Below are 27,070 nucleotides of genomic sequence, written 5' to 3' on the forward strand. Positions count from 1 at the left end.
AAATGTCCCGGACGCTGGCACCTGGGAGGCTCAATCTGAGATGTCCCGGACCCTAGCACCTGGGAGCCTGAATCTGAGATGTCCCGGACCCTAGCACAAGGGAGACTCAATCTGAGATGTCCCGGACCCTAGCACCAGGGAGACTCAATCTGAGATGTCCCGGACCCTTGCACCTGGGAGGCTCAATCTGAGATGTCCCGGACCCTAGGACCTGGGAGACTCAATCTGAGATGTCCCGGACCCTAGGACCTGGGAGACTCAATCTGAGATGTCCCGGACCCTAGCACCTGGGAGGCTCAATCTGAGATGTCCCGGACCCTAGCACCTGGGAGGCTCAATCTGAGATGTCCCGGACCCTAGCACCTGGGAGACTCAATCTGAGATGCCCCGTACCATAGCACCTGGGAGGCTCAATCTAAGATGTCCAGGACCCTAGCACCTGGGAGGCTCAATCTGAGATGTCCCGGACCCTAGCACCTGGGAGGCTCAATCTGAGATGTCCCGGACCCTTGCACCTGGGAGTCTCTGAGATGTCCCGGACCATAGCACCTGGGAGACTCAATCTGAGATGTCCCGGACCATAGCACCTGGGAGACTCAATCTGAGATGTCCCGGATCCTAGCACCTGGGAGGCTGAATCTGAGATGTCCCGGACCCTAGCACCGGGGAGAATCAATCTGAGATGTCCCGGACCCTAGCACCTGGGAGGCTCTGAGATGTCCCGGACCCTAGCACCGGGGAGACTCAATCTGAGATGTCCCGGACCCTAGCACCTGCGAGACTCAATCTGAGATGCCCCGGACCATAGAACCTGGGAGGCTCAATCTAAGATGTCCAGGACCCTAGCACCTGGGAGGCTCAATCTGAGATGTCCCGGACCCTAGCACCTGGGAGGCTCAATCTGAGATGTCCCGGACCCTAGCATCTGGGAGGCTCTGAGATGTCCCGGACCATAGCACCTGGAAGGCTCAACCTGAGATGTCCCGGACCCTAGCACCTGGGAGGCTCAATCTGAGATGTCCCGGACCCTGGCACCTGGGAGACTCAATCTGAGATGTCCCGGACCCTAGCACCTGGGAGGCTCAATCTGAGATGTCCCGGACCCTAGCACCTGGGAGACTCAATCTGAGATGTCCCGAACCCTAGCACCAGGGAGGCTCAATCTGAGATGTCCCGGACCCTAGGACCTGGGAGACTCAATCTGAGATGTCCCGGACCATAGCACCTGGGAGGCTCAATCTGAGATGTCCCGGACCCTTGCACCTGGGAGGCTCAATCTGAGATGTCCCGGACCCTAGCACCTGGGAGGCTCAATCTGAGATGTCCCGGACCATAGCACCTGGGAGGCTCAATCTGAGATGTCCCGGACCATAGCACCTGGGAGGCTCAATCTGAGATGTCCGGGACCCTAGCACCTGGGAGGCTCAATCTGAGATGTCCCGGATCCTAGCACCAGGGAGGCTCTGAAATGTCCCGGACCGTAGCACCTGCGAGACTCAATCTGAGTTGTCCCGGATCCTAGCACCTGGGAGGCTCAATCTGAGATGTCCCGGACCCTAGCACCGGGTAGACTCAATCTGAGATGTCCCGGACCCTAGCACCTGGGAGGCTCTGAGATGTCCCGGACCCTAGCACCTGGGAGGCTCTGAGATGTCCCGGACCCTAGCACCTGGGAGGCTCTGAGATGTCCCGGACCCTAGCACCTGGGAGGCTCTGAGATGTCCCGGACCCTAGCACCTGGGAGGCTCTGAGATGTCCCGGACCCTAGCACCTGGGAGGCTTAATCTGAGATGTCCCGGACCCTAACACCTGGGAGGCTCTGAGATGTCCCGGACCATAGTACCTGGGAGACTCAATCTGAGATGTCCCGGACCCTAGCACCTGGGAGACTCAATTTGAGATGTCCCGGACCCTGGCACCTGGGAGGCTCAATCTGAGATGTCCCGGACCCTAGCACCTGGGAGACTCAATCTGAGATGTCCCGGACCCTAGCACCTGGGGGACTCAATCTGAGATGTCCTGGACCCTAGCACCTGGGAGACTCAATCTGAGATGTCCCGGACCCTAGCACCTGGGAGACTCAATCTGAGATGTCCCGGACCTCAGCACCTGGGAGGCTCTGAGATGTCCCGGACCCTGGCACCTGGGAGGCTCTGAGATGTCCCGGACCCTGGCACCTGGGAGGCTCAAACTGAGATGTCCCGGACCCTGGCACCTGGGAGGCTCAAACTGAGATGTCCCGGACCCTGGGAGGCTCAAACTGAGATGTCCCGGACCCTGGCACCTGGGAGACTCAATCTGAGATGTCCCGGACACTAGCACCTGGGAGCCTCAATCTGAGATGTCCCGGACCCTAGCACCTGGGAGACTCAATCTGAGATGTCCCGGACCCTACCACCTGGGAGACTCAATCTGAGATGTCCCGGACCCTAGCACCTGGGAGGCTCAATCTGAGATGTCCCGGACCCTAGCACCTGGGAGACTCAATCTGAGATGTCCCGGACCCTAGAACCTGGGAGGCTCAATCTGTGATGTCCCGGACCCTAGCACCTGGGAGACTCAATCTGAGATGTCCCGGACCCTAGCACCTGGGAGGCTCAATCTGAGATGTCCCTGACCCTAGCACCTGGGAGGCTCAATCTGAGATGTCCCGGACCCTAGCACCTGGGAGGCTCAATCTGAGATTTCCCGGACCCTAGCACCTGGGAGGCTCAATCTGAGATGTCCCGGACCCTAGCACCTGCGAGGCTCAATCTGAGATGTCCCGGACGCTGGCACCTGGGAGGCTCAATCTGAGATGTCCCGGACACTGGCACCTGGGAGACTCAATCTGAGATTTCCCGGACCCTTGCACCTGGGAGACTCAATCTGAGATGTCCCGGACCCTAGCACCTGGGAGACTCAATCTGAGATGTCCTGGACCATAGCACCTGGGAGACTCAATCTGAGATGTCCCGGACCCTGGCACCTGGGAGACTCAATCTGAGATGACCCGGACCCTAGCACCTGGGAGGCTCAATCTGAGATGTCCCGGACCTTGGCGCCTGGGAGGCTCAATCTGAGATGTCCCGGACCCTGGCACCTGGGAGACTCAATCTGTGATGTCCCGGACCCTAGCACCTGGGAGGCTCAATCTGAAATGTCCCGGACGCTGGCACCTGGGAGGCTCAATCTGAGATGTCCCGGACCCTAGCACCTGGGAGCCTGAATCTGAGATGTCCCGGACCCTAGCACAAGGGAGACTCAATCTGAGATGTCCCGGACCCTAGCACCAGGGAGACTCAATCTGAGATGTCCCGGACCCTAGCACCTGGGAGGCTCAATCTGAGATGTCCCGGACCCTAGGACCTGGGAGACTCAATCTGAGATGTCCCGGACCCTAGGACCTGGGAGACTCAATCTGAGATGTCCCGGACCCTAGCACCTGGGAGGCTCAATCTGAGATGTCCCGGACCCTAGCACCTGGGAGGCTCAATCTGAGATGTCCCGGACCCTAGCACCTGGGAGACTCAATCTGAGATGCCCCGTACCATAGCACCTGGGAGGCTCAATCTAAGATGTCCAGGACCCTAGCACCTGGGAGGCTCAATCTGAGATGTCCCGGACCCTAGCACCTGGGAGGCTCAATCTGAGATGTCCCGGACCCTTGCACCTGGGAGTCTCTGAGATGTCCCGGACCATAGCACCTGGGAGACTCAATCTGAGATGTCCCGGACCATAGCACCTGGGAGACTCAATCTGAGATGTCCCGGATCCTAGCACCTGGGAGGCTGAATCTGAGATGTCCCGGACCCTAGCACCGGGGAGAATCAATCTGAGATGTCCCAGACCCTAGCACCTGGGAGGCTCTGAGATGTCCCGGACCCTAGCACCGGGGAGACTCAATCTGAGATGTCCCGGACCCTAGCACCTGCGAGACTCAATCTGAGATGCCCCGGACCATAGCACCTGGGAGGCTCAATCTAAGATGTCCAGGACCCTAGCACCTGGGAGGCTCAATCTGAGATGTCCCGGACCCTAGCACCTGGGAGGCTCAATCTGAGATGTCCCGGACCCTAGCATCTGGGAGGCTCTGAGATGTCCCGGACCATAGCACCTGGAAGGCTCAACCTGAGATGTCCCGGACCCTAGCACCTGGGAGGCTCAATCTGAGATGTCCCGGACCCTGGCACCTGGGAGACTCAATCTGAGATGTCCCGGACCCTAGCACCTGGGAGGCTCAATCTGAGATGTCCCGGACCCTAGCACCTGGGAGACTCAATCTGAGATGTCCCGAACCCTAGCACCAGGGAGGCTCAATCTGAGATGTCCCGGACCCTAGGACCTGGGAGACTCAATCTGAGATGTCCCGGACCATAGCACCTGGGAGGCTCAATCTGAGATGTCCCGGACCCTTGCACCTGGGAGGCTCAATCTGAGATGTCCCGGACCCTAGCACCTGGGAGGCTCAATCTGAGATGTCCCGGTCCCTACTACCTGGGAGACTCAATCTGAGATGCCCCGGACCATAGCACCTGGGAGGCTCAATCTAAGATGTCCAGGACCCTAGCACCTGGGAGGCTCAATCTGAGATGTCCCGGACCCTAGCACCTGGGAGGCTCAATCTGAGATGTCCCGGACCCTTGCACCTGGGAGGCTCTGAGATGTCCCGGACCATAGCACCTGGGAGACTCAATCTGAGATGTCCCGGACCCTAGCACCGGGGAGAATCAATCTGAGATGTCCCGGACCCTAGCACCGGGGAGAATCAATCTGAGATGTCCCGGACACTAGCACCTGGGAGGCTCTGAGATGTCCCAGACCCTAGCACCGGGTAGACTCAATCTGAGATGTCCCGGACCCTAGCACCTGGGAGGATCAATCTGAGATGTCCCGGACCTTAGCACCTGGGAGACTCAATCTGAGATGTCCCGGACCCTAGCACCTGGGAGACTCAATCCGAGATGCCCCGGACCATAGCACCTGGGAGGCTCAATCTAAGATGTCCAGGACCCTCGCACCTGGGAGGCTCAATCTGAGATGTCCCGGACCCTAGCACCTGGGAGGCTCAATCTGAGATGTCCCGGACCCTAGCACCTGGGAGGCTCTGAGATGTCCCGGACCATAGCACCTGGAAGGCTCAACCTGAGATGCCCCGGACCCTAGCACCTGGGAGACTCAATCTGAGATGTTCCGGGCCCTAGCACCTGGGAGGCTCAATCTGAGATGTCCCGGACCCTAGCACCAGGGAGACTCAATCTGAGATGTCCCGGACCCTAGCACCTGGAAGGCTCAATCTGAGATGTCCCGGACCCTAGGACCTGGGAGACTCAATCTGAGATGTCCCGGACCCTAGCACCTGGGAGGCTCAATCTGAGATGTTTCGGGCCCTAGCAACTGGGAGGCTCAATCTGAGATGTCCCGGACCCTAGCACCAGAGAGACTCAATCTGAGATGTCCCGGACCCTAGCACCTGGGAGGCTCAATCTGAGATGTCCCGGACCCTAGGACCTGGGAGACTCAATCTGAGATGTCCCGGACCCTAGCACCTGGGAGGCTCAATCTGAGATGTCCCGGACCCTAGCACCTGGGAGGCTCAATCTGAGATGTCCCGGACCCTAGCACCTGGGAGGCTCAATCTGAGATGTCCCGGACCCTAGTACCTGGGAGACTCAATCTGAGATGCCCCGGACCATAGCACCTGGGAGGCTCAATCTAAGATGTCCAGGACCCTAGCACCTGGGAGTCTCAATCTGAGATGTCCCGGACCCTAGCACCTGGGAGGCTCAATCTGAGATGTCCCGGACCAAAGCACCTGGGAGGCTCAATCTGAGATGTCCCGGACCATAGCACCTGGGAGGCTCAATCTGAGATGTCCCGGACCATAGCACCTGGGAGGCTCAATCTGAGATGTCCCGCACCTTAGCACCTGGGAGGCTCAATCTGAGATGTCCGGGACCCTAGCACCTGGGAGGCTCAATCTGAGATGTCCCGGATCCTAGCACCAGGGAGGCTCTGAAATTTCCCGGACCGTAGCACCTGCGAGACTCAATCTGAGTTGTCCCGGATCCTAGCACCTGGGAGGCTCAATCTGAGATGTCCCGGACCCTAGCACCGGGTAGACTCAATCTGAGATGTCCCGGACCCTAGCACCTGGGAGGCTCTGAGATGTCCCGGACCCTAGCACCTGGGAGGCTCTGAGATGTCCCGGACCCTAGCACCTGGGAGGCTCTGAGATGTCCCGGACCCTAGCACCTGGGAGGCTCTGAGATGTCCCGGACCCTAGCACCTGGGAGGCTCAATCTGAGATGTCCCGTACCCTAACACCTGGGAGGCTCTGAGATGTCCCGGACCATAGTACCTGGGAGACTCAATCTGAGATGTCCCGGACCCTAGCACCTGGGAGGCTCAATTTGAGATGTCCCGGACCCTGGCACCTGGGAGGCTCAATCTGAGATGTCCCGGACCCTAGCACCTGGGAGACTCAATCTGAGATGTCCCGGACCCTAGCACCTGGGGGACTCAATCTGAGATGTCCTGGACCCTAGCACCTGGGAGACTCAATCTGAGATGTCCCGGACCCTAGCACCTGGGAGACTCAATCTGAGATGTCCCGGACCTCAGCACCTGGGAGGCTCTGAGATGTCCCGGACCCTGGCACCTGGGAGGCTCAAACTGAGATGTCCCGGACCCTGGCACCTGGGAGACTCAATCTGAGATGTCCCGGACACTAGCACCTGGGAGCCTCAATCTGAGATGTCCCGGACCCTAGCACCTGGGAGACTCAATCTGAGATGTCCCGGACCCTACCACCTGGGAGACTCAATCTGAGATGTCCCGGACCCTAGCACCTGGGAGGCTCAATCTGAGATGTCCCGGACCCTAGCACCTGGGAGACTCAATCTGAGATGTCCCGGACCCTAGAACCTGGGAGGCTCAATCTGTGATGTCCCGGACCCTAGCACCTGGGAGACTCAATCTGAGATGTCCCGGACCCTAGCACCTGGGAGGCTCAATCTGAGATGTCCCTGACCCTAGCACCTGGGAGGCTCAATCTGAGATGTCCCGGACCCTAGCACCTGGGAGGCTCAATCTGAGATTTCCCGGACCATAGCACTTGGGAGGCTCAATCTGAGATGTCCCGGACCCTAGCACCTGCGAGGCTCAATCTGAGATGTCCCGGACGCTGGCACCTGGGAGGCTCAATCTGAGATGTCCCGGACACTGGCACCTGGGAGACTCAATCTGAGATTTCCCGGACCCTTGCACCTGGGAGACTCAATCTGAGATGTCCCGGACCCTAGCACCTGGGAGACTCAATCTGAGATGTCCTGGACCATAGCACCTGGGAGACTCAATCTGAGATGTCCCGGACCCTGGCACCTGGGAGACTCAATCTGAGATGTCACGGACCCTAGCACCTGGGAGGCTCAATCTGAGATGTCCCGGACCTTGGCGCCTGGGAGGCTCAATCTGAGATGTCCCGGACCCTGGCACCTGGGAGACTCAATCTGTGATGTCCCGGACCCTAGCACCTGGGAGGCTCAATCTGAAATGTCCCGGACGCTGGCACCTGGGAGGCTCAATCTGAGATGTCCCGGACCCTAGCACCTGGGAGCCTGAATCTGAGATGTCCCGGACCCTAGCACAAGGGAGACTCAATCTGAGATGTCCCGGACCCTAGCACCTGGGAGCCTCAATCTGAGATGTCCCGGACCCTAGAACCTGGGAGACTCAATCTGAGATGTCCCGGACCCTAGCACCTGGGAGGCTCAATCTAAGATGTCCAGGACCCTAGCACCTGGGAGGCTCAATCTGAGATGTCCCGGACCCTAGCACCTGGGAGGCTCAATCTGAGATGTCCCGGATCCTAGCACCAGGGAGGCTCTGAGATGTCCCGAACCATAGCACCCTCGAGACTCAATCTGAGATGTCCCGGATCCTAGCACCTGGGAGGCTGAATCTGAGATGTCCCGGACCCTAGCACCGGGTAGACTCAATCTGAGATGTCCCGGACCCTAGCACCGGGTAGACTCAATCTGAGATGTCCCGGACCCTAGCACCTGGGAGGCTCTGAGATGTCCCGGACCCTAGCACCTGGGAGGCTCAATCTGAGATGTCCCGGACCCTAACACCTGGGAGGCTCTGAGATGTCCCGGACCCTAACACCTGGGAGGCTCTGAGATGTCCCGGACCATAGCACCTGGGAGACTCAATCTGAGATGTCCCGGATCCTAGCACCTGGGAGGCTCAATCTGAGATGTCCCGGACCCCAGCACCGTGGAGACTCAATCTGAGATGTCCCGGACCCTAGCACCTGGGAGGCTCTGAGATGTCCCGGACCATAGCACCTGGGAGACTCAATCTGAGATGTCCCGGATCCTAGCACCTGGGAGGCTCGATCTGAGATGTCCCGGGCCCTAGCACCGGGGAGGCTCTGAGATGTCCCGGACCATAGCACCTGGAAGGCTCAACCTGAGATGTCCCGGATCCTAGCACCTGGGAGGCTCAATCTGAGATGTCCCAGACCCTAGCACCTGGGAGACTCAATCTGAGATGTCCCGGACCCTAGCACCTGGGAGGCTCAATCTGAGATGTCCCGGACGCTGGCACCTGGGAGGCTCAATCTGAGATGTCCCGGACCCTGGCGCCTGGGAGACTCAATCGGAGATGTCCCGGACCCTAGCACCTGGGAGACTCAATCTGAGATGTCCCGGACCCTAGCACCTGGGAGACTCAATCTGAGATGTCCCGGACCCTAGCACCTGGGAGACTCAAACTGAGATGTCCCGGACCCTAGCACCTGGGAGACTCAATCTGAGATGTCCCGGACCCTAGCACCTGGGGGACTCAATCTGAGATGTCCTGGACCCTAGCACCTGGGAGACTCAATCTGAGATGTCCCGGACCCTGGCACCTTTGGACGCTTAATCTGAGATGTCCCGGACCCTGGCACCTGGGAGACTCAATCTGAGATGTCCCGGACCCTGGCACCTGGGAGACTCAATCTGAGATGTCCCGGACCCTGGCACCTGGGAGGCTCAATCTGAGATGTCCCGGACCCTGGCACCTGGGAGACTCAATCTGAGATGTCCCGGACCCTAGCACCTGGGATGCTCAATCTGAGATGTCCCGGACCCTGGCACCTGGGAGGCTCAATCTGAGATGTCCCGGACCCTAGCACCTGGGAGTCTCAATCTGAGATGTCCCGGACCCTAGCACCTGGGAGGCTCAACCTGAGATGTCCCGGACCCTAGCACGTGGGAGGCTCAATCTGAGATGTCCCGGACCCTGGCACCTGGGAGGCCCAATCTGAGATGTCCCGGACCCTAGCACCTGGGAGGCTCAATCTGAGATGTCCCGGACGCTGGCACCTGGGAGGCTCAATCTGAGATGTCCCGGACCCTGGCACCTGGGAGGCTCAATCTGAGATCTCCCGGACCATAGTACCTGGAAGGCTCAACCTGAGATGTCCCGGACCCTAGCACCTGGGAGGCTCAATCTGAGATGTCCCAGACCCTAGCACCTGGGAGACTCAATCTGAGATGTCCCGGACCCTAGCACCTGGGAGGCTCAATCTGAGATGTCCCTGACCCTAGCACCTGGGATTCTCAATCTGAAATGTCCCGGACCCTAGCACCTGGGTGGCTCAATCTGAGATGTCCCGGACCCTAGCACCTGGGAGGCTCAATTTGAGATGTCCCGGACCCTGGCACCTGGGAGGCTCAATCTGAGATGTCCCGGACCCTAGCACCTGGGAGACTCAATCTGAGATGTCCCGGACCCTAGCACCTGGGGGACTCAATCTGAGATGTCCTGGACCCTAGCACCTGGGAGACTCAATCTGAGATGTCCCGGACCCTAGCACCTGGGAGACTCAATCTGAGATGTCCCGGACCTCAGCACCTGGGAGGCTCTGAGATGTCCCGGACCCTGGCACCTGGGAGACTCAATCTGAGATGTCCCGGACCCTAGCACCTGCGAGCCTCAATCTGAGATGTCCCGGACCCTAGCACCTGGGAGCCTCAATCTGAGATGTCCCGGACCCTAGCACCTGGGAGACTCAATCTGAGATGTCCCGGACCCTAGCACCTGGGAGACTCAATCTGAGATGTCCCGGACCCTAGCACCTGGGAGGCTCAATCTGAGATGTCCCGGACCCTAGCACCTGGGAGACTCAATCTGAGATGTCCCGGACCCTAGCACCTGGGAGGCTCAATCTGAGATGTCCCGGACCCTAGCACCTGGGAGACTCAATCTGAGATGTCCCGGACCCTGGCACCTGGGAGGCTCAATCTGAGATGTCCCGGACCCTAGCACCTGGGAGGCTCAATCTGAGATGTCCCGGACCAAAGCACCTGGGAGGCTCAATCTGAGATGTCCCGGACCATAGCACCTGGGAGGCTCAATCTGAGATGTCCCGGACCATAGCACCTGGGAGGCTCAATCTGAGATGTCCCGCACCTTAGCACCTGGGAGGCTCAATCTGAGATGTCCGGGACCCTAGCACCTGGGAGGCTCAATCTGAGATGTCCCGGATCCTAGCACCAGGGAGGCTCTGAAATTTCCCGGACCGTAGCACCTGCGAGACTCAATCTGAGTTGTCCCGGATCCTAGCACCTGGGAGGCTCAATCTGAGATGTCCCGGACCCTAGCACCGGGTAGACTCAATCTGAGATGTCCCGGACCCTAGCACCTGGGAGGCTCTGAGATGTCCCGGACCCTAGCACCTGGGAGGCTCTGAGATGTCCCGGACCCTAGCACCTGGGAGGCTCTGAGATGTCCCGGACCCTAGCACCTGGGAGGCTCTGAGATGTCCCGGACCCTAGCACCTGGGAGGCTCAATCTGAGATGTCCCGTACCCTAACACCTGGGAGGCTCTGAGATGTCCCGGACCATAGTACCTGGGAGACTCAATCTGAGATGTCCCGGACCCTAGCACCTGGGAGGCTCAATTTGAGATGTCCCGGACCCTGGCACCTGGGAGGCTCAATCTGAGATGTCCCGGACCCTAGCACCTGGGAGACTCAATCTGAGATGTCCCGGACCCTAGCACCTGGGGGACTCAATCTGAGATGTCCTGGACCCTAGCACCTGGGAGACTCAATCTGAGATGTCCCGGACCCTAGCACCTGGGAGACTCAATCTGAGATGTCCCGGACCTCAGCACCTGGGAGGCTCTGAGATGTCCCGGACCCTGGCACCTGGGAGGCTCAAACTGAGATGTCCCGGACCCTGGCACCTGGGAGACTCAATCTGAGATGTCCCGGACACTAGCACCTGGGAGCCTCAATCTGAGATGTCCCGGACCCTAGCACCTGGGAGACTCAATCTGAGATGTCCCGGACCCTACCACCTGGGAGACTCAATCTGAGATGTCCCGGACCCTAGCACCTGGGAGGCTCAATCTGAGATGTCCCGGACCCTAGCACCTGGGAGACTCAATCTGAGATGTCCCGGACCCTAGAACCTGGGAGGCTCAATCTGTGATGTCCCGGACCCTAGCACCTGGGAGACTCAATCTGAGATGTCCCGGACCCTAGCACCTGGGAGGCTCAATCTGAGATGTCCCTGACCCTAGCACCTGGGAGGCTCAATCTGAGATGTCCCGGACCCTAGCACCTGGGAGGCTCAATCTGAGATTTCCCGGACCATAGCACTTGGGAGGCTCAATCTGAGATGTCCCGGACCCTAGCACCTGCGAGGCTCAATCTGAGATGTCCCGGACGCTGGCACCTGGGAGGCTCAATCTGAGATGTCCCGGACACTGGCACCTGGGAGACTCAATCTGAGATTTCCCGGACCCTTGCACCTGGGAGACTCAATCTGAGATGTCCCGGACCCTAGCACCTGGGAGACTCAATCTGAGATGTCCTGGACCATAGCACCTGGGAGACTCAATCTGAGATGTCCCGGACCCTGGCACCTGGGAGACTCAATCTGAGATGTCACGGACCCTAGCACCTGGGAGGCTCAATCTGAGATGTCCCGGACCTTGGCGCCTGGGAGGCTCAATCTGAGATGTCCCGGACCCTGGCACCTGGGAGACTCAATCTGTGATGTCCCGGACCCTAGCACCTGGGAGGCTCAATCTGAAATGTCCCGGACGCTGGCACCTGGGAGGCTCAATCTGAGATGTCCCGGACCCTAGCACCTGGGAGCCTGAATCTGAGATGTCCCGGACCCTAGCACAAGGGAGACTCAATCTGAGATGTCCCGGACCCTAGCACCTGGGAGCCTCAATCTGAGATGTCCCGGACCCTAGAACCTGGGAGACTCAATCTGAGATGTCCCGGACCCTAGCACCTGGGAGGCTCAATCTAAGATGTCCAGGACCCTAGCACCTGGGAGGCTCAATCTGAGATGTCCCGGACCCTAGCACCTGGGAGGCTCAATCTGAGATGTCCCGGATCCTAGCACCAGGGAGGCTCTGAGATGTCCCGAACCATAGCACCCTCGAGACTCAATCTGAGATGTCCCGGATCCTAGCACCTGGGAGGCTGAATCTGAGATGTCCCGGACCCTAGCACCGGGTAGACTCAATCTGAGATGTCCCGGACCCTAGCACCGGGTAGACTCAATCTGAGATGTCCCGGACCCTAGCACCTGGGAGGCTCTGAGATGTCCCGGACCCTAGCACCTGGGAGGCTCAATCTGAGATGTCCCGGACCCTAACACCTGGGAGGCTCTGAGATGTCCCGGACCCTAACACCTGGGAGGCTCTGAGATGTCCCGGACCATAGCACCTGGGAGACTCAATCTGAGATGTCCCGGATCCTAGCACCTGGGAGGCTCAATCTGAGATGTCCCGGACCCCAGCACCGTGGAGACTCAATCTGAGATGTCCCGGACCCTAGCACCTGGGAGGCTCTGAGATGTCCCGGACCATAGCACCTGGGAGACTCAATCTGAGATGTCCCGGATCCTAGCACCTGGGAGGCTCGATCTGAGATGTCCCGGGCCCTAGCACCGGGGAGGCTCTGAGATGTCCCGGACCATAGCACCTGGAAGGCTCAACCTGAGATGTCCCGGATCCTAGCACCTGGGAGGCTCAATCTGAGATGTCCCAGACCCTAGCACCTGGGAGACTCAATCTGAGATGTCCCGGACCCTAGCACCTGGGAGGCTCAATCTGAGATGTCCCGGACGCTGGCACCTGGGAGGCTCAATCTGAGATGTCCCGGACCCTGGCGCCTGGGAGACTCAATCGGAGATGTCCCGGACCCTAGCACCTGGGAGACTCAATCTGAGATGTCCCGGACCCTAGCACCTGGGAGACTCAATCTGAGATGTCCCGGACCCTAGCACCTGGGAGACTCAAACTGAGATGTCCCGGACCCTAGCACCTGGGAGACTCAATCTGAGATGTCCCGGACCCTAGCACCTGGGGGACTCAATCTGAGATGTCCTGGACCCTAGCACCTGGGAGACTCAATCTGAGATGTCCCGGACCCTGGCACCTTTGGACGCTTAATCTGAGATGTCCCGGACCCTGGCACCTGGGAGACTCAATCTGAGATGTCCCGGACCCTGGCACCTGGGAGACTCAATCTGAGATGTCCCGGACCCTGGCACCTGGGAGGCTCAATCTGAGATGTCCCGGACCCTGGCACCTGGGAGACTCAATCTGAGATGTCCCGGACCCTAGCACCTGGGATGCTCAATCTGAGATGTCCCGGACCCTGGCACCTGGGAGGCTCAATCTGAGATGTCCCGGACCCTAGCACCTGGGAGTCTCAATCTGAGATGTCCCGGACCCTAGCACCTGGGAGGCTCAACCTGAGATGTCCCGGACCCTAGCACGTGGGAGGCTCAATCTGAGATGTCCCGGACCCTGGCACCTGGGAGGCCCAATCTGAGATGTCCCGGACCCTAGCACCTGGGAGGCTCAATCTGAGATGTCCCGGACGCTGGCACCTGGGAGGCTCAATCTGAGATGTCCCGGACCCTGGCACCTGGGAGGCTCAATCTGAGATCTCCCGGACCATAGTACCTGGAAGGCTCAACCTGAGATGTCCCGGACCCTAGCACCTGGGAGGCTCAATCTGAGATGTCCCAGACCCTAGCACCTGGGAGACTCAATCTGAGATGTCCCGGACCCTAGCACCTGGGAGGCTCAATCTGAGATGTCCCTGACCCTAGCACCTGGGATTCTCAATCTGAAATGTCCCGGACCCTAGCACCTGGGTGGCTCAATCTGAGATGTCCCGGACCCTAGCACCTGGGAGGCTCAATTTGAGATGTCCCGGACCCTGGCACCTGGGAGGCTCAATCTGAGATGTCCCGGACCCTAGCACCTGGGAGACTCAATCTGAGATGTCCCGGACCCTAGCACCTGGGGGACTCAATCTGAGATGTCCTGGACCCTAGCACCTGGGAGACTCAATCTGAGATGTCCCGGACCCTAGCACCTGGGAGACTCAATCTGAGATGTCCCGGACCTCAGCACCTGGGAGGCTCTGAGATGTCCCGGACCCTGGCACCTGGGAGACTCAATCTGAGATGTCCCGGACCCTAGCACCTGCGAGCCTCAATCTGAGATGTCCCGGACCCTAGCACCTGGGAGCCTCAATCTGAGATGTCCCGGACCCTAGCACCTGGGAGACTCAATCTGAGATGTCCCGGACCCTAGCACCTGGGAGACTCAATCTGAGATGTCCCGGACCCTAGCACCTGGGAGGCTCAATCTGAGATGTCCCGGACCCTAGCACCTGGGAGACTCAATCTGAGATGTCCCGGACCCTAGCACCTGGGAGGCTCAATCTGAGATGTCCCGGACCCTAGCACCTGGGAGACTCAATCTGAGATGTCCCGGACCCTGGCACCTGGGAGGCTCAATCTGAGATGTCCCGGACCCTAGCACCTGGGAAGCTCAATCTGAGATGTCCCGGACCCTAGCACCTGGGAGGCTCAATCTGAGATGTCCCGGATGCTGGCACCTGGGAGGCTCAATCTGAGATGTCCCGGACCCTGCATCTGGGAGGCTCAATCTGAGATGTCCCGGACCCTAGCACCTGGGAGACTCAATCTGAGATGTCCCGGACCCTAGCACCTGGGAGACTCAATCTGAGATGTCCCGGACCCTAGCACCTGGGAGACTCAATCTGAGATGTCCCGGACCCTAGCACCTGGGAGACTCAATCTGAGATGTCCCGGACCCTAGCACCTGGGAGGCTCTGAGATGTCCCGGACCTTGGCACCTGGGAGGCTCAATCTGAGATGTCCCGGACCCTAGCACCTGGGAGGCTCAATCTGAGATGTCCCGGACCCTAGCAGCTGGGAGCCTCAATCTGAGATGTCCCGGACCCTAGCACCTGGGAGACTCAATCTGAGATGTCCCGGACTCTAGCACCTGGGAGGCTCAATCTGAGACGTCCTGGACCATAGTACCTGGGAGGCTCAATCTGAGATGTCCCGCACCCTAGCATCTGGGAGGCTCAATCTGAGATGTCCCGGACCCTAGCACCTGGGAGGCTCAATCTGAGATGACCCGGACCCTGGCACCTGGGAGGCTCAATCTGAGATGTCCCGGACCCTGGCACCTGGGAGACTCAATCTGAGATGTCCCGGACCCTAGCACCTGGGAGGCTCAATCTGAGATGTCCCGGACCCTGGCACCTGGGAGGCTCAATCTGAGATGTCCCGGACCCTGGCACCTGGGAGCCTCAATCTGAGATGTCCCGGACCCTAGCACATGGGAGACTCAATCTGAGATGTCCCGGACCCTAGCACCTGGGAGCCTCAATCTGAGATGTCCCGGACCCTAGCACCTGGGAGACTCAATCTGAGATGTCCCGGACCCTAGCACCTGGGAGGCTCAACCTGAGATGTCCCGGACCCTAGCACCTGGGAGGCTCAATCTGAGATGTCCCGGACCCTGGCACCTGGGAGGCCCAATCTGAGATGTCCCGGACCCTAGCACCTGGGAGGCTCAATCTGAGATGTCCTGGACCCTAGCACCTGGGAGACTCAATCTGAGATGTCCCGGACCCTAGCACCTGGGAGACTCAATCTGAGATGTCCCGGACCTCAGCACCTGGGAGGCTCTGAGATGTCCCGGACCCTGGCACCTGGGAGGCTCAATCTGAGATGTCCCGGACCCTGGCACCTGGGAGACTCAATCTGAGATGTCCCGGACCCTAGCACCTGCGAGCCTCAATCTGAGATGTCCCGGACCCTAGCACCTGGGAGACTCAATCTGAGATGTCCCGGACCCTAACACCTGGGAGGCTCAATCTGAGATGTCCCGGACCCTAGCACCTGGGAGACTCAATCTGAGATGTCCCGGACCCTAGTACCTGGGAGGCTCAATCTGAGATGTCCCGGACCCTAGCACCTGGGAGGCTCAATCTGAGATGTCCCGGACCCTAGCACCTGGGAGACTCAATCTGAGATGTCCCGGACCCTAGTACCTGGGAGGCTCAATCTGAGATGTCCCGGACCCTAGCACCTGGGAGACTCAATCTGAGATGTCCCGGACCCTAGCACCTGGGAGGCTCAATCTGAGATGTCCCGGACCCTAGCACCTGGGAGGCTCAATCTGAGATGTCCCGGACCCTAGCACCTGGGAGGCTCAATCTGAGATGTTCCGGATGCTGGCACCTGGGAGGCTCAATCTGAGATGTCCCGGACCCTGGCACCTGGGAGGCTCAATCTGAGATGTCCCGGACCCTAGCACCTGGGAGACTCAATCTGAGATGTCCCGGACCCTAGCACCTGGGAGACTCAATCTGAGATGTCCCGGACCCTAGCACCTGGGAGACTCAATCTGAGATGTCCCGGACCCTAGCACCTGGGAGACTCAATCTGAGATGTCCCGGACCCCAGCACCTGGGAGGCTCTGAGATGTCCCGGACCTTGGCACCTGGGAGGCTCAATCTGAGATGTCCCGGACCCTAGCACCTGGGAGGCTCAATCTGAGATGTCCCGGACCCTAGCACCTGGGAGCCTCAATCTGAGATGTCCGGACCCTAGCACCTGGGAGACTCAATCTGAGATGTCCCGGACCCTAGCACCTGGGAGGCTCAATCTGAGACGTCCTGGAGCATAGTACCTTGGATGCTCAATCTGAGATGTCCCGCACCCTAGCATCTGGGAGGCTCAATCTGAGATGTCCCGGACCCTAGCACCTGGGAGGCTCAATCTGAGATGTCCCGGACCCTAGCACCTGGGAGACTCAATCTGAGATGTCCCGTACACTGGCACCTGGGTGGCAGCATGACATCCAGGTATCTTGTTCTCACCCACAGAATCTCCTGTCTGTTCCCCTAACTAATGAATCCCCCGTCACCACCGCAGTGCACGGCTTCTCCTCCCATTTCTCTTCTATAAAAACCAGAGGCAGAGACCTGGCCGCCGTGACATTCCTCTGTTAGGTAATGCCCCCAGCAGTATCCAAGGTGGTAAACTTGTTGGCTCCTGGGATACTCTGCATTGGCTGTTTGACCCTTTCCCCCTTCATGACTGTCATAGTTTCCTATATCCTGAACCTTGGGAGTACCTCTCTCTGTTCTATCCATCACTCCTCAGCCTCCTGAATGATCCGGCATTCATCCAGTTTCAGCTTCAACTCCTGAACATGGTGTTAGAAGCTGCAACTGGGTGCACTTCTCGCAGGTGTAGTCTCCCTGTCTTCCCACATCCTGTAAGACGAGCATTCAACTCTCTTGCCTGGCATCTCTACTGTTCTAATTGAAGAAGCTGTGGGAACAAAAAATCTAACCATATCTTTTTGCTTTCTCTCACTCAAACCTCTCCTCACTGAAGCCTCAAAGAGCTGAAGCCTCAAAATCTCCTCTCTAACACCGTTCACTCCAACAATGGCCGCTCCATCAATGACTGATCTGCTTGGCCCTGATTTCTTTTAGCTTGTTCTTGCCAAGCAATCCTGATTGCTGATTGGCTGCTGCTCTAAAACACCTAACTGCTGTGTGTCGATGCCTTATGTACTCAGTCTTTGAAACTGAGTGAGCTACATCTTCTCATGCTTCGGATCTCCAGTTGGCAGCTGCTCCAAAACTCAATTATATGGTTTTATTTCTTTATTCGCATTAATATGCTGACATATAATCTCTATCATTTCTAAAAGAGATGTGGCCACTGTGTTTCCCCAGTTCTTCCACCATTTCTGTAAGTCCAAGAGTTATAAACTTTTCTGGAGTAACAAACAGAAGATGCAGAAACTCAACGGGTCAGGCAGAATCTGTGGCGGGCAGTGGACAGTTGGACGCTGTCGGTCAAGACACTTCATCCACAAGATACAGGGGAGATAGCCAGTATAAAAAGATGGGAGAAGGGACGGGGCAAATGATAGGTGGAACCTGGTGAGGAGAGAAGATTGGAAGGATCATCAGAGGCTACTTATTGCTCCTCCTCACCTGGATCTAAGTATTATTTGCCAGATCTTGGTCCATCCCTTCCTCACACCTCTTTATACTGGCTATCTCCACTCTGTCATTATGCCCAAATGAAGGGTCTCAACCCAAAACATCAACTGTCCATTTTCCTCCACGTTGCTGCCTGATCTCCAGACTTTCATGTGTTGCTCCAGATTCCAGTATCTATAGTTGCTTGTGTTCCCATTTACATTTTCTGGGGCACAACCCATAAATAGGCATGCAATGGCTTCAAGATGCATAATAGCTTGCATCTTGCTGGCAACCTGTTATCTTTACTGGCTATCTTGCAAGTCTCTTTGACATAATTAGTTATAAATCTACTTTCTTGTTCAGCATTTTAGTTGCTTCCAGAATAAACAATAAAAACACAATGTCTTTCAAAATGAAAGGAAGTGGAGACTCAAGGGGCAGAGAGAGTGTGCTATATTGTAAATAGAGCTTAATAGCACCCCAGCAGTATCCAAATCTATCTGACGGCACCTTATATTTGGTGACAAGGCCCTGTGAAGTTGCAATACCGTAAGTACAAAAATGAAATTTTCTTATCATTTAACAGTGCTTCTTTATTCCAGACTTCATGTGACCCTCCAAAGGGATAAAAATAGTATAAAAACAGGGGCAGAGTGTTACAGTCCTCAAGCATCAGATGTGTAAATTTAATGACAAAACTCTAGGCCTGTGACCTCAAACACACACACACACACACACGAGAGAGAGTTCATGAGTGAGAGAGAGATAGAGAGAAAGGGAGAGGAAGAGAGAGTGAGAGAGAGCATCTGCACTGGTTTGCTAAATAGCTACACTTGATTTTCAAGGTACGGTAACTAAACTTATAGTGAAATTATAGCAAGAAAGATAAAATCAAAAAATAGAACATACTGAGAATGAAAGTACAAAAGAAGGAAATATGGCCACTTTATTGCACTCAAAAATCTGTAAAGATTTTGAACTTTATGGAGAGGTTGATGTGTTGTTTAAAAGGTGAAATTCTAAGCCACAAAATATTTACATCTGAACTGATTTTTGAGCTGCATCATTCATGGAGATGGCAGCCAAGATTTCAACAGAATTCCTGACTGCCAGATACATCTGTCAGAAGCATGCAGTTCAGAATGCGAACAATGTCAATAGACAATAGACACTCCAACAGATTAGTCAAACATGATTTACCCTTGGTAAATCCATGCTGGCTCGGCCCAATCCTATCACTGCTATCTAGATATGCCACTATTTCATCCTTAGTAATAGACTCTAGCATCTTCCCCACCACCGATGTCAGGCTGACAGGTCAATAGTTCTCTGTTTTCTCCCTCCCTCCTTTCTTAAAAAGTGGGATAACATTAGCCATTCTCCAATCCTCAGGAACTGATCCTGAATCTAAGGAACATTGGAAAATGATTACCAATGCATCCACAATTTCCAGGGCCACCTCCTTTAGTACCCTAGGATGCAGACCATCCGGACCTGGGGATTTGTCAGCCTTCAGTCCCATCAGTCTTCTCATCACCGTTTCCTTCCTAATGTCAATCTGTTTCATTTCCTCTGTTACCCTATGTCCTTGGCCCATCCATACATCTGGGAGATTGCTTGTGTCTTCCTTAGTGAAAACAGATCTAAAGTACTCATTAAATTCTTCTGCCATTTCTCTGTTTCCCATAACAATTTCACCCAATTCATTCTTCAAGGGCCCAACATTGTTCCTAACTATCTTCTTTCTCTTCACATACCTAAAAAAGCTTTTGCTATCTTCCTTTATATTCCTGGCTAGCTTGCATTCGTACCTCATTTTTTCTCCCCGTATTGTCTTTTTAGTTAAGTTCTGTTGTTCCTTAAAAATTTTCCCAATCATCTGTCCTCCCACTCACTTTAGCTCTATCATATTTCCTTTTTTTTAATGCTATGCAATCTCTGACTTCCTTTGTCAACCACTGTGGCCCCTTTCCCCCCTTTGAATCCTTCCTTCTCTGGGGGATGAACTGATTTTGCACCTTGTGCATTATTCCCAAGAATACCTGCCATTGCTGTTCCACTGTCTTTTCTGCTAGGATATCCGTCCAGTTAACTTTGGCCAGCTCCTCCCTCATGGCTCCATCGTTTCCCCTGTTCAACTGCAACACTGACACCTCTGAGCTGCCCTTATCCTTCTCAAATTGCAGATAAAAACTTATCATATTATGATCACTACCTCCTAATGGCTCCTTTACTGCAAGATTGCTTATCAAATCCTGTTCATTACATAACACTAAATCCAGAATTGTCTTGTCCCTGGTCGGCTCTCGTACAAGCTGTTCCAAGAATGCATCCCATAGGCACTCTACAAACTCCCTATCCTGTGGTCCAGCACCAACCTGATTCTCCCAGTTCACCTGCATGTTGAAATCCCCCATAACTACTGCGACATATGATTACATGTGATTACATATAACACCGAGGGTTTATTTATCCAGATCTTTTAGAGTTCAAGTGCTACAGCTTCCAGAAGAACATACAAAGCACAATGGGTTTGAAAATGGAACATAAAATAACATGGGGAATGTTATCTTACTTGTATTAACATGAAAAGCATGTCTTCTATGAAAATGCACACAAGGGGAATCTGCACAGTATTGAACCTGTTGTGAATGACATGGGACAGGACTTTAGGATCACAGTCCTGACTGATGGGTGACCATTTGAGATACAAGTCAATACAATCTTATGGAGAAAGACAATCAGGACAAATAGTTTCCTTCATCAGGAACAAGCTCTGTGTTGAAGATTTTAAAGTGACATATGCTGGAGACAATCAGCTAGTCAAGCAGCATTTGTTGGAAGGGTGGAAGGTAGGAATCATTGATATTAGTGGTGAGAGTCCTGCATCAGGGACTGAGGGTGGAGAGGGAAAGTAGATGACTAGTTTATGGAGGAGTAGGAGAGCGGTGAGACTACATCCAGTGGGTTCCGGTTTAAGATGGCACTACCAAAGATGTGTGGCAGCTTACTGGTAAATCATAAGGCATGAGATTCAACTAAAAACATTACTTATTATATATTTTATGAAGCAAATTGTGGTGAACTATGACCGCAGACAGTGAGGAGGCAGACAGAGGCAAGGCAGGTTTGGGGGATGAGCCCTGCTGGGGCATTGCGAGGCGCAACATGTTTGAGCAGGGTTTCGTAGACATTGATGGAGATGGAGTGAGCGACTTGGAGAGGAGTGGATGCGAAAGAGATTTGATGCTCATCCACCTAACCTGGGTGCGAGGTTGGATCGATTCAAGTGCTGAGATGGTATGGTGAGATCAAGAATAGCTCTGGCTGGGTGCCCCAAGCAATATCAGGGTGCTGGGGTCCGGGTCCCAGAGCATGGCACTGCCTGGTGCTTGGACAATTTAACCATTGGCTCAGATAGACTGGAAGCCTGAGTGTTGGGTACGGAGGCAAAGGTCGGGCTGAGGGCACTGAGGCTTGGGCCTCCTCTGGCTACTCCGGGAGCAGATCTGGGACTCAGTCTAGTTTGGGATGCTGTTGGCTTGCTATTGTTTACACAATGTGTGATTTTTTTTCTCTCTCATTCTCTGCATAATGGTTTTCTGTCTTTTTAAAAATTGGGTTATTTTGGTTTCTTGCTTTGTGGCTGCCTATAAACAGACACATTTCAAGGCACATGTAAGGAAGGACAAGCCAGTGACTGGGTACAAATGCAGACAGAGCAAAGAGTTAAGTTGTACCACAGAGGTAAAATTCAAAAGAGCAAAAATGCATTGACTTTTCTAACTTCCGTTAATGCCCCTCCTCCCCTTCTTACCCCATCCCTGACATATTTAGTTGTTTGCCTGTTCTAAATCTCCCTCTGGTGCTCCCCCCCTCTTTTCTTTCTCCTGAGGCCTCCCATCTCATGATCCTTTCCCTTCTCCAGCTCTGTATCACTTTCGCCAATCACCTTTCCAGCTCTTTGCTTCATCCCACCCCCTCCGGTCTTCTCCTATCATTTTGCATTTCCCCCTCCCCCCACTACTTTCAAATCTCTTACTATCTTTCCTTTTGGTTAGTCCTGACGAAGGGTCTCGGCCCGAAATGTCAACAGTGCTTCTCCCTATAGATGCTGCCTGGCCTGCTGTGTTCCTTCAGCATTTTGTGTGTGTTGTTGGATGATTTTGTTACTCTTTTACAGATTGTCAGGTATGATGCTGTGGCCATCACTGAACTGTGGCTGAAGCAAGCTGGGAGCTGAACATCCAAGGTTACACATTGTATCGGAGCAATAGGAAGCTAGGCAAGGGGTTGGCGTGGCTCTGCTGGTAAAAAATGGCATCAAATCAGTGAAAGATGTGATACAGGATTGGAAGATATTGAATCCTTGTGGATTGAATTAAGAAACTGCAAGGGTAAAAGGAGCCAGGTTGCAGTTATGTATAGTACAGGCCTCCAAACAGTAGCTGGGATGTGGACCAGAGGTTAAAACAGGAAATAGAAAAGGCATGTCAAAAGGGCAATGTTATGTTAGTCATGGAGATTTCAACATGCAGGTTGATTCGGAAAATCAGGTGGTAATAGATCTCAAAATATTGAGTTTGTTGAATGCCTACCAGATAGCTTATTAGTGCAGTTTGTCATTGAGTTCTGAAAGAGGTAGTGGTAGAGATTGTGGAAGCATTAGCAATGACTCTGGCATGGTGCCAGAGGACTGGAAAATTGCAAATGTCACTCCATCTTTAAGGACTGCAGCAAAAAGGAAACTACAGACCCGTTAGGCTGATCTCAGTGGTTGGGAAGACATTAGAGGCAGTTGTTAAGGATGAGGTGATGGAGTACTTGGTGACACAGGACAAGACAGAACAAAGTCATCATGGTTTCCTTAAGGGACAAAATTGTCTGATGAATTTGTTGGAATTCCTTAAGGAGATTACAAGTAGGATAGATAAAGTTGATACAATTGATATTGTATATTTGGACTTTCAGAAGGCCTTTGACAAGGTGCCACACATGAGGCTGCTTACCAAGTTAAGAGCCCATAGTATTTCCGGAAAGTTCCTGGCATGATTAGAGCATTGGCTGATTGGTAGGAGGCAGCGTGGGAATAAAGGGATCATTTTCTGGTTGGCTTTCAGTGACTAGTGGGGTTCCACAGGGTCGGTGTTGGGACCGCTTATCTTTAACTGTATATCAGTGATTTAGATGATGGAATAGATAGCTTTGTTGCCAAGTTTGCAGATGATATGAAGATTGGTGGAAAGCAGGTAGTGTTGAGGAAACAGAAAGGCTGCAGAAGTACTTAGATGAGGAGAATGGGCAAGAAAGCAGCAAATGAAATATTACATTGGAAAATGCATGTCATGCACTTTGGTAGTAAAAATAAATATGCAGACCATTTTCTAAACCGGGAGAAAATTGAAAAATCTGAGATGCAAAGAGACTTGGGAGTCTTGTGCAGAAGACCCTGAAGGTTAACTTGCAGGTAGAGGTGGTAGTAAGGAAGGCAAATGTGATGTTAGCATTCATTTCAAGAGGTCTAGAATATAAGGGCAGGGATGTGATGCTGAGGTTTTACGATGAGGTAAGGCTTCACCTTGAGAATTGTGAACAGTTTTGGGCTCATCATCTAAGAAAAGATGTGCTGGCATTGGAGAGTGTCAAGAGGAGGTTCACAAAGATAAATCCGGGATTGAAAGAGTTCATACAAGGAATGTTTGATAGCTCTGGGTCTGTACTCACTGGAATTTAGAAAGATGAGGGGGGATTTCGTTGAAACCTTTCCACTGTTAAAAGGCCTAGACAAAGAAGATGTGGAATGGAGTCTAGGACAAGAGGGTACAGCCTCAGGATAGAGGGGTGTCCATTTAGAACAGAGATGTGGGGAAATTTCTTTAGCCAGAGGGTGGTGAATTTGTGGAATTTGTTACCACAGGCATCTGTGGAGGCCAGGTCTTTAGGTGTATTTAAGGCAGAGCTTGATAGGTTCTTGATTGGACATGGCAGCAAAAGTTACGGGAAGAAGACCGGGGAGTAGGGCTGAGGAGGGGAGAATAAAAGAGTCTGAGAATAGGACTCAGCTATGATTGAATGGCAGAGCAGACTTGATGGGACAAATGGCCTAATTCTGCTCCTATGTCTTATGGCCAAGTGTTCTCAGGGAAGAACTGTAGAGAAGCTAGATGCCAACTATACTGGAGTCATCAACATGAGGTCATTAATGTGAGTTTTATTGCTACTGGTTAATTGGGTATCCATTTCCATGCTTCTTTTGACTTGCAGGGACTTGATCTCTACACTGATCCCACTCACTGGATCTTCATTTCCTGGATCTCTTCCTGGCTTTCCTTGACTCACCTGACTCTGATCCCATTCTGCTGTCAAACTCATAAGATTCTGTTCCCAAGTTCTCTTAAAACTCCCTTTGATACATAAACACTCTTTCAACCTACCAGTTAACTGGAAAATATATCATGTATCATTTGAAGTTGCGTTTCATTGAAAAATATGAATTAAAATCATGCGTTGGAATATTAACAAAGCAACTGAGATGTTAGCCGGTCTTGAACATATCAGATTAATGATATTATACTATAATTGGAGTAGCCTCTTACTGAAGGCGGTAACTCTATACTGTCCAAATAGATTGTGATTCAAACTGATTCAAAGCAGGATTTTACACATTTACACATTGCTAGGATAACAGCATTCAAAACATCCTTGCATGAAATAGTGTAGTCTGCTTTTAACAAAGATACAAGGGCAGTTTCAAGTAAATTCATAAACTTGGAGATCACAATGTAGATAGCAACAAAAAAACTTGTGACAAAGAAGATCAGTAACGTTAGCTACGTTGGAAAATTTATAGAAGATGTTTTGCAACACTTTGAAAGAGCTGGATGTCCATTATTCAACAATGCTTGCAGATTTCTTCACTTTTTTCATTTTCAATCTTTTGTTATTGATTTTAAAAAATTATATGAATAGGTACAAATCAGAGGAGAAGTTATAGCAAATACATAGTACAATAAACATACAAAGAAAGGGTTATACACTGTCAAAATCATCTGTAATATTAGGCTAGTATATATAAACAGAGAACCACAACTTCTTGACAACTCATTTAAAAAAAAGACTGGAAATTTACTATTGTTAAGAAGAAAAAAAGACCCACTAAACTAACCTAAAACAAAAAAAAGGGACTTGGCAGTCCATTTGAGGATATAATTACAAAAAAAACTCCTTCTGGTCAAATTTGAAACTTCGTGGAGGGAGAAGAAAAAAATTACCTAAAAAATAGAAAAGAAAAGAAAAAAAATTAGGTCATATGAAAATATTGAATAAAAGGTTGCCAGGTTTGCTCAAATTTGAAAGATGTATCAAACGTCCAACTTCTATATTCCTCCAAGCTTAAACAAGACATAATGGAGGAGAGTCAGAAAAGAACAGTAGGTGGATTATCATCCTTCCAATACAACAAAATAGCTCTCCTAGCCAATAAAGCTGAAAATGCTATCACATGTTGAGCGGAAGCAGGAACACTTCCTGCTTTCTTTGCACATTTCTTTTTTCATGGACAGCATGTCCTAAGTTCTTTTGAAAAAGCAGCACAATTGTAGACCATCTGTTATGAAAAAAATGTAACTTTATGGCCAGCTCTCATTTCTAATGAAATGTTTTGTCATTGACCAGAGACCAACAATTGAACTAACATTGGTGTAAATCATTTTGAAGTCAGTGTCATAGCCTAAGATAAATTGTTCTTTCTGTGCATCCTGTTGTTAATTCTAGCTGAGGTTTTAAACTTTGTGTATTGCAGGCTTGTTTTTCCAGTGGATATTTTGTACTGCAGTATGGGTTCTGTCACTGGTGATCCACCTTATCCAACAGTGTCCAAGGTTCTGGCCTCTCACAATGCTTGGTGGATTTCTGTGGGCCACAGGTATGGTTAATTGGTATTGTATATGTAAAGGGGGTTTCTTTTTTTTTCTTTGTTACTGTTGGGAAAGGGTTTTCTTTTGTTAACTAGCAGGAATGCTAATTTACTGATAACGAGAATGGTATTCCTTTGTAAACCAAATGGGGATTAATGTTCTTTCTTCTGAGTCTGTAAGCTTTTGTTGACGGGCTTTTGGGCAGATTGGCGCGAGGGGGTCGAGAGAGAGGACGCAATGCTCTAAGCTGGGCGAGGATCGGACCCCAAAGGGGGGGTCCGAGGCCGGGAGATTCTCCGGGGGGGGGGGGGGATGAAGCTAGATGTGTTTGGTTGACCACTCAGAGGGTCCTGAGCTGTTTGGAGAGTCGAGGAGTTCGGAGGGTCCTGAGCTGCGAGTCGAGGAGTTCGGAGGGGATCGAATGGTGGCCAGAAGACTTCAGTAATTGAGCTCCAACGGCTGTGCACGAAGTGGTTTGGACTTTGATAAGTTTGGCGCCTTTTCTTTAATTTTCTCTTCATATATACTGTATCGTTATTAATCACTTAGTTATAGTAACCTTTATAAATTGTACTCATTTAATCGCATATGGTGTACTGTCTGTTTTTGGGTGAGGCCGGGACATCACACAGCATCCACACCAGCTGATTACCCAGTTTGGCGGGGCCGAAGGCTGCTCCCCCTAGACGAGAACGAGCTGAGCGAGCCTGAGGCGACCCAGGGGGTTACATATAATTACACTAAAAATCACTTCCCTTTCATGGCAGGGGTGGATCATTTTTCTGGATTGTGTATTATTGGAAGAGA

General features: G+C 53.1%; 1 protein-coding gene across 1 annotated transcript in view; it reads left to right on the plus strand.

Annotated features, from left to right (window-relative positions):
* LOC132404520 (transmembrane protein 144-like) overlaps positions 1 to 27,070 on the plus strand; it is a 311,590-nt gene that overhangs the window by 161,340 nt on the left and 123,180 nt on the right. Inside the window, exon 3 of the mRNA XM_059988685.1 lies at positions 26,149 to 26,271. Coding sequence (XP_059844668.1) covers positions 26,149 to 26,271 — 123 coding nt within the window. The remainder of the gene's footprint in view (positions 1 to 26,148; positions 26,272 to 27,070) is intronic.

This window comes from Hypanus sabinus, chromosome 14 (genome assembly GCF_030144855.1).
Source record: "Hypanus sabinus isolate sHypSab1 chromosome 14, sHypSab1.hap1, whole genome shotgun sequence".
Lineage (NCBI taxonomy): Eukaryota > Metazoa > Chordata > Chondrichthyes > Myliobatiformes > Dasyatidae > Hypanus > Hypanus sabinus.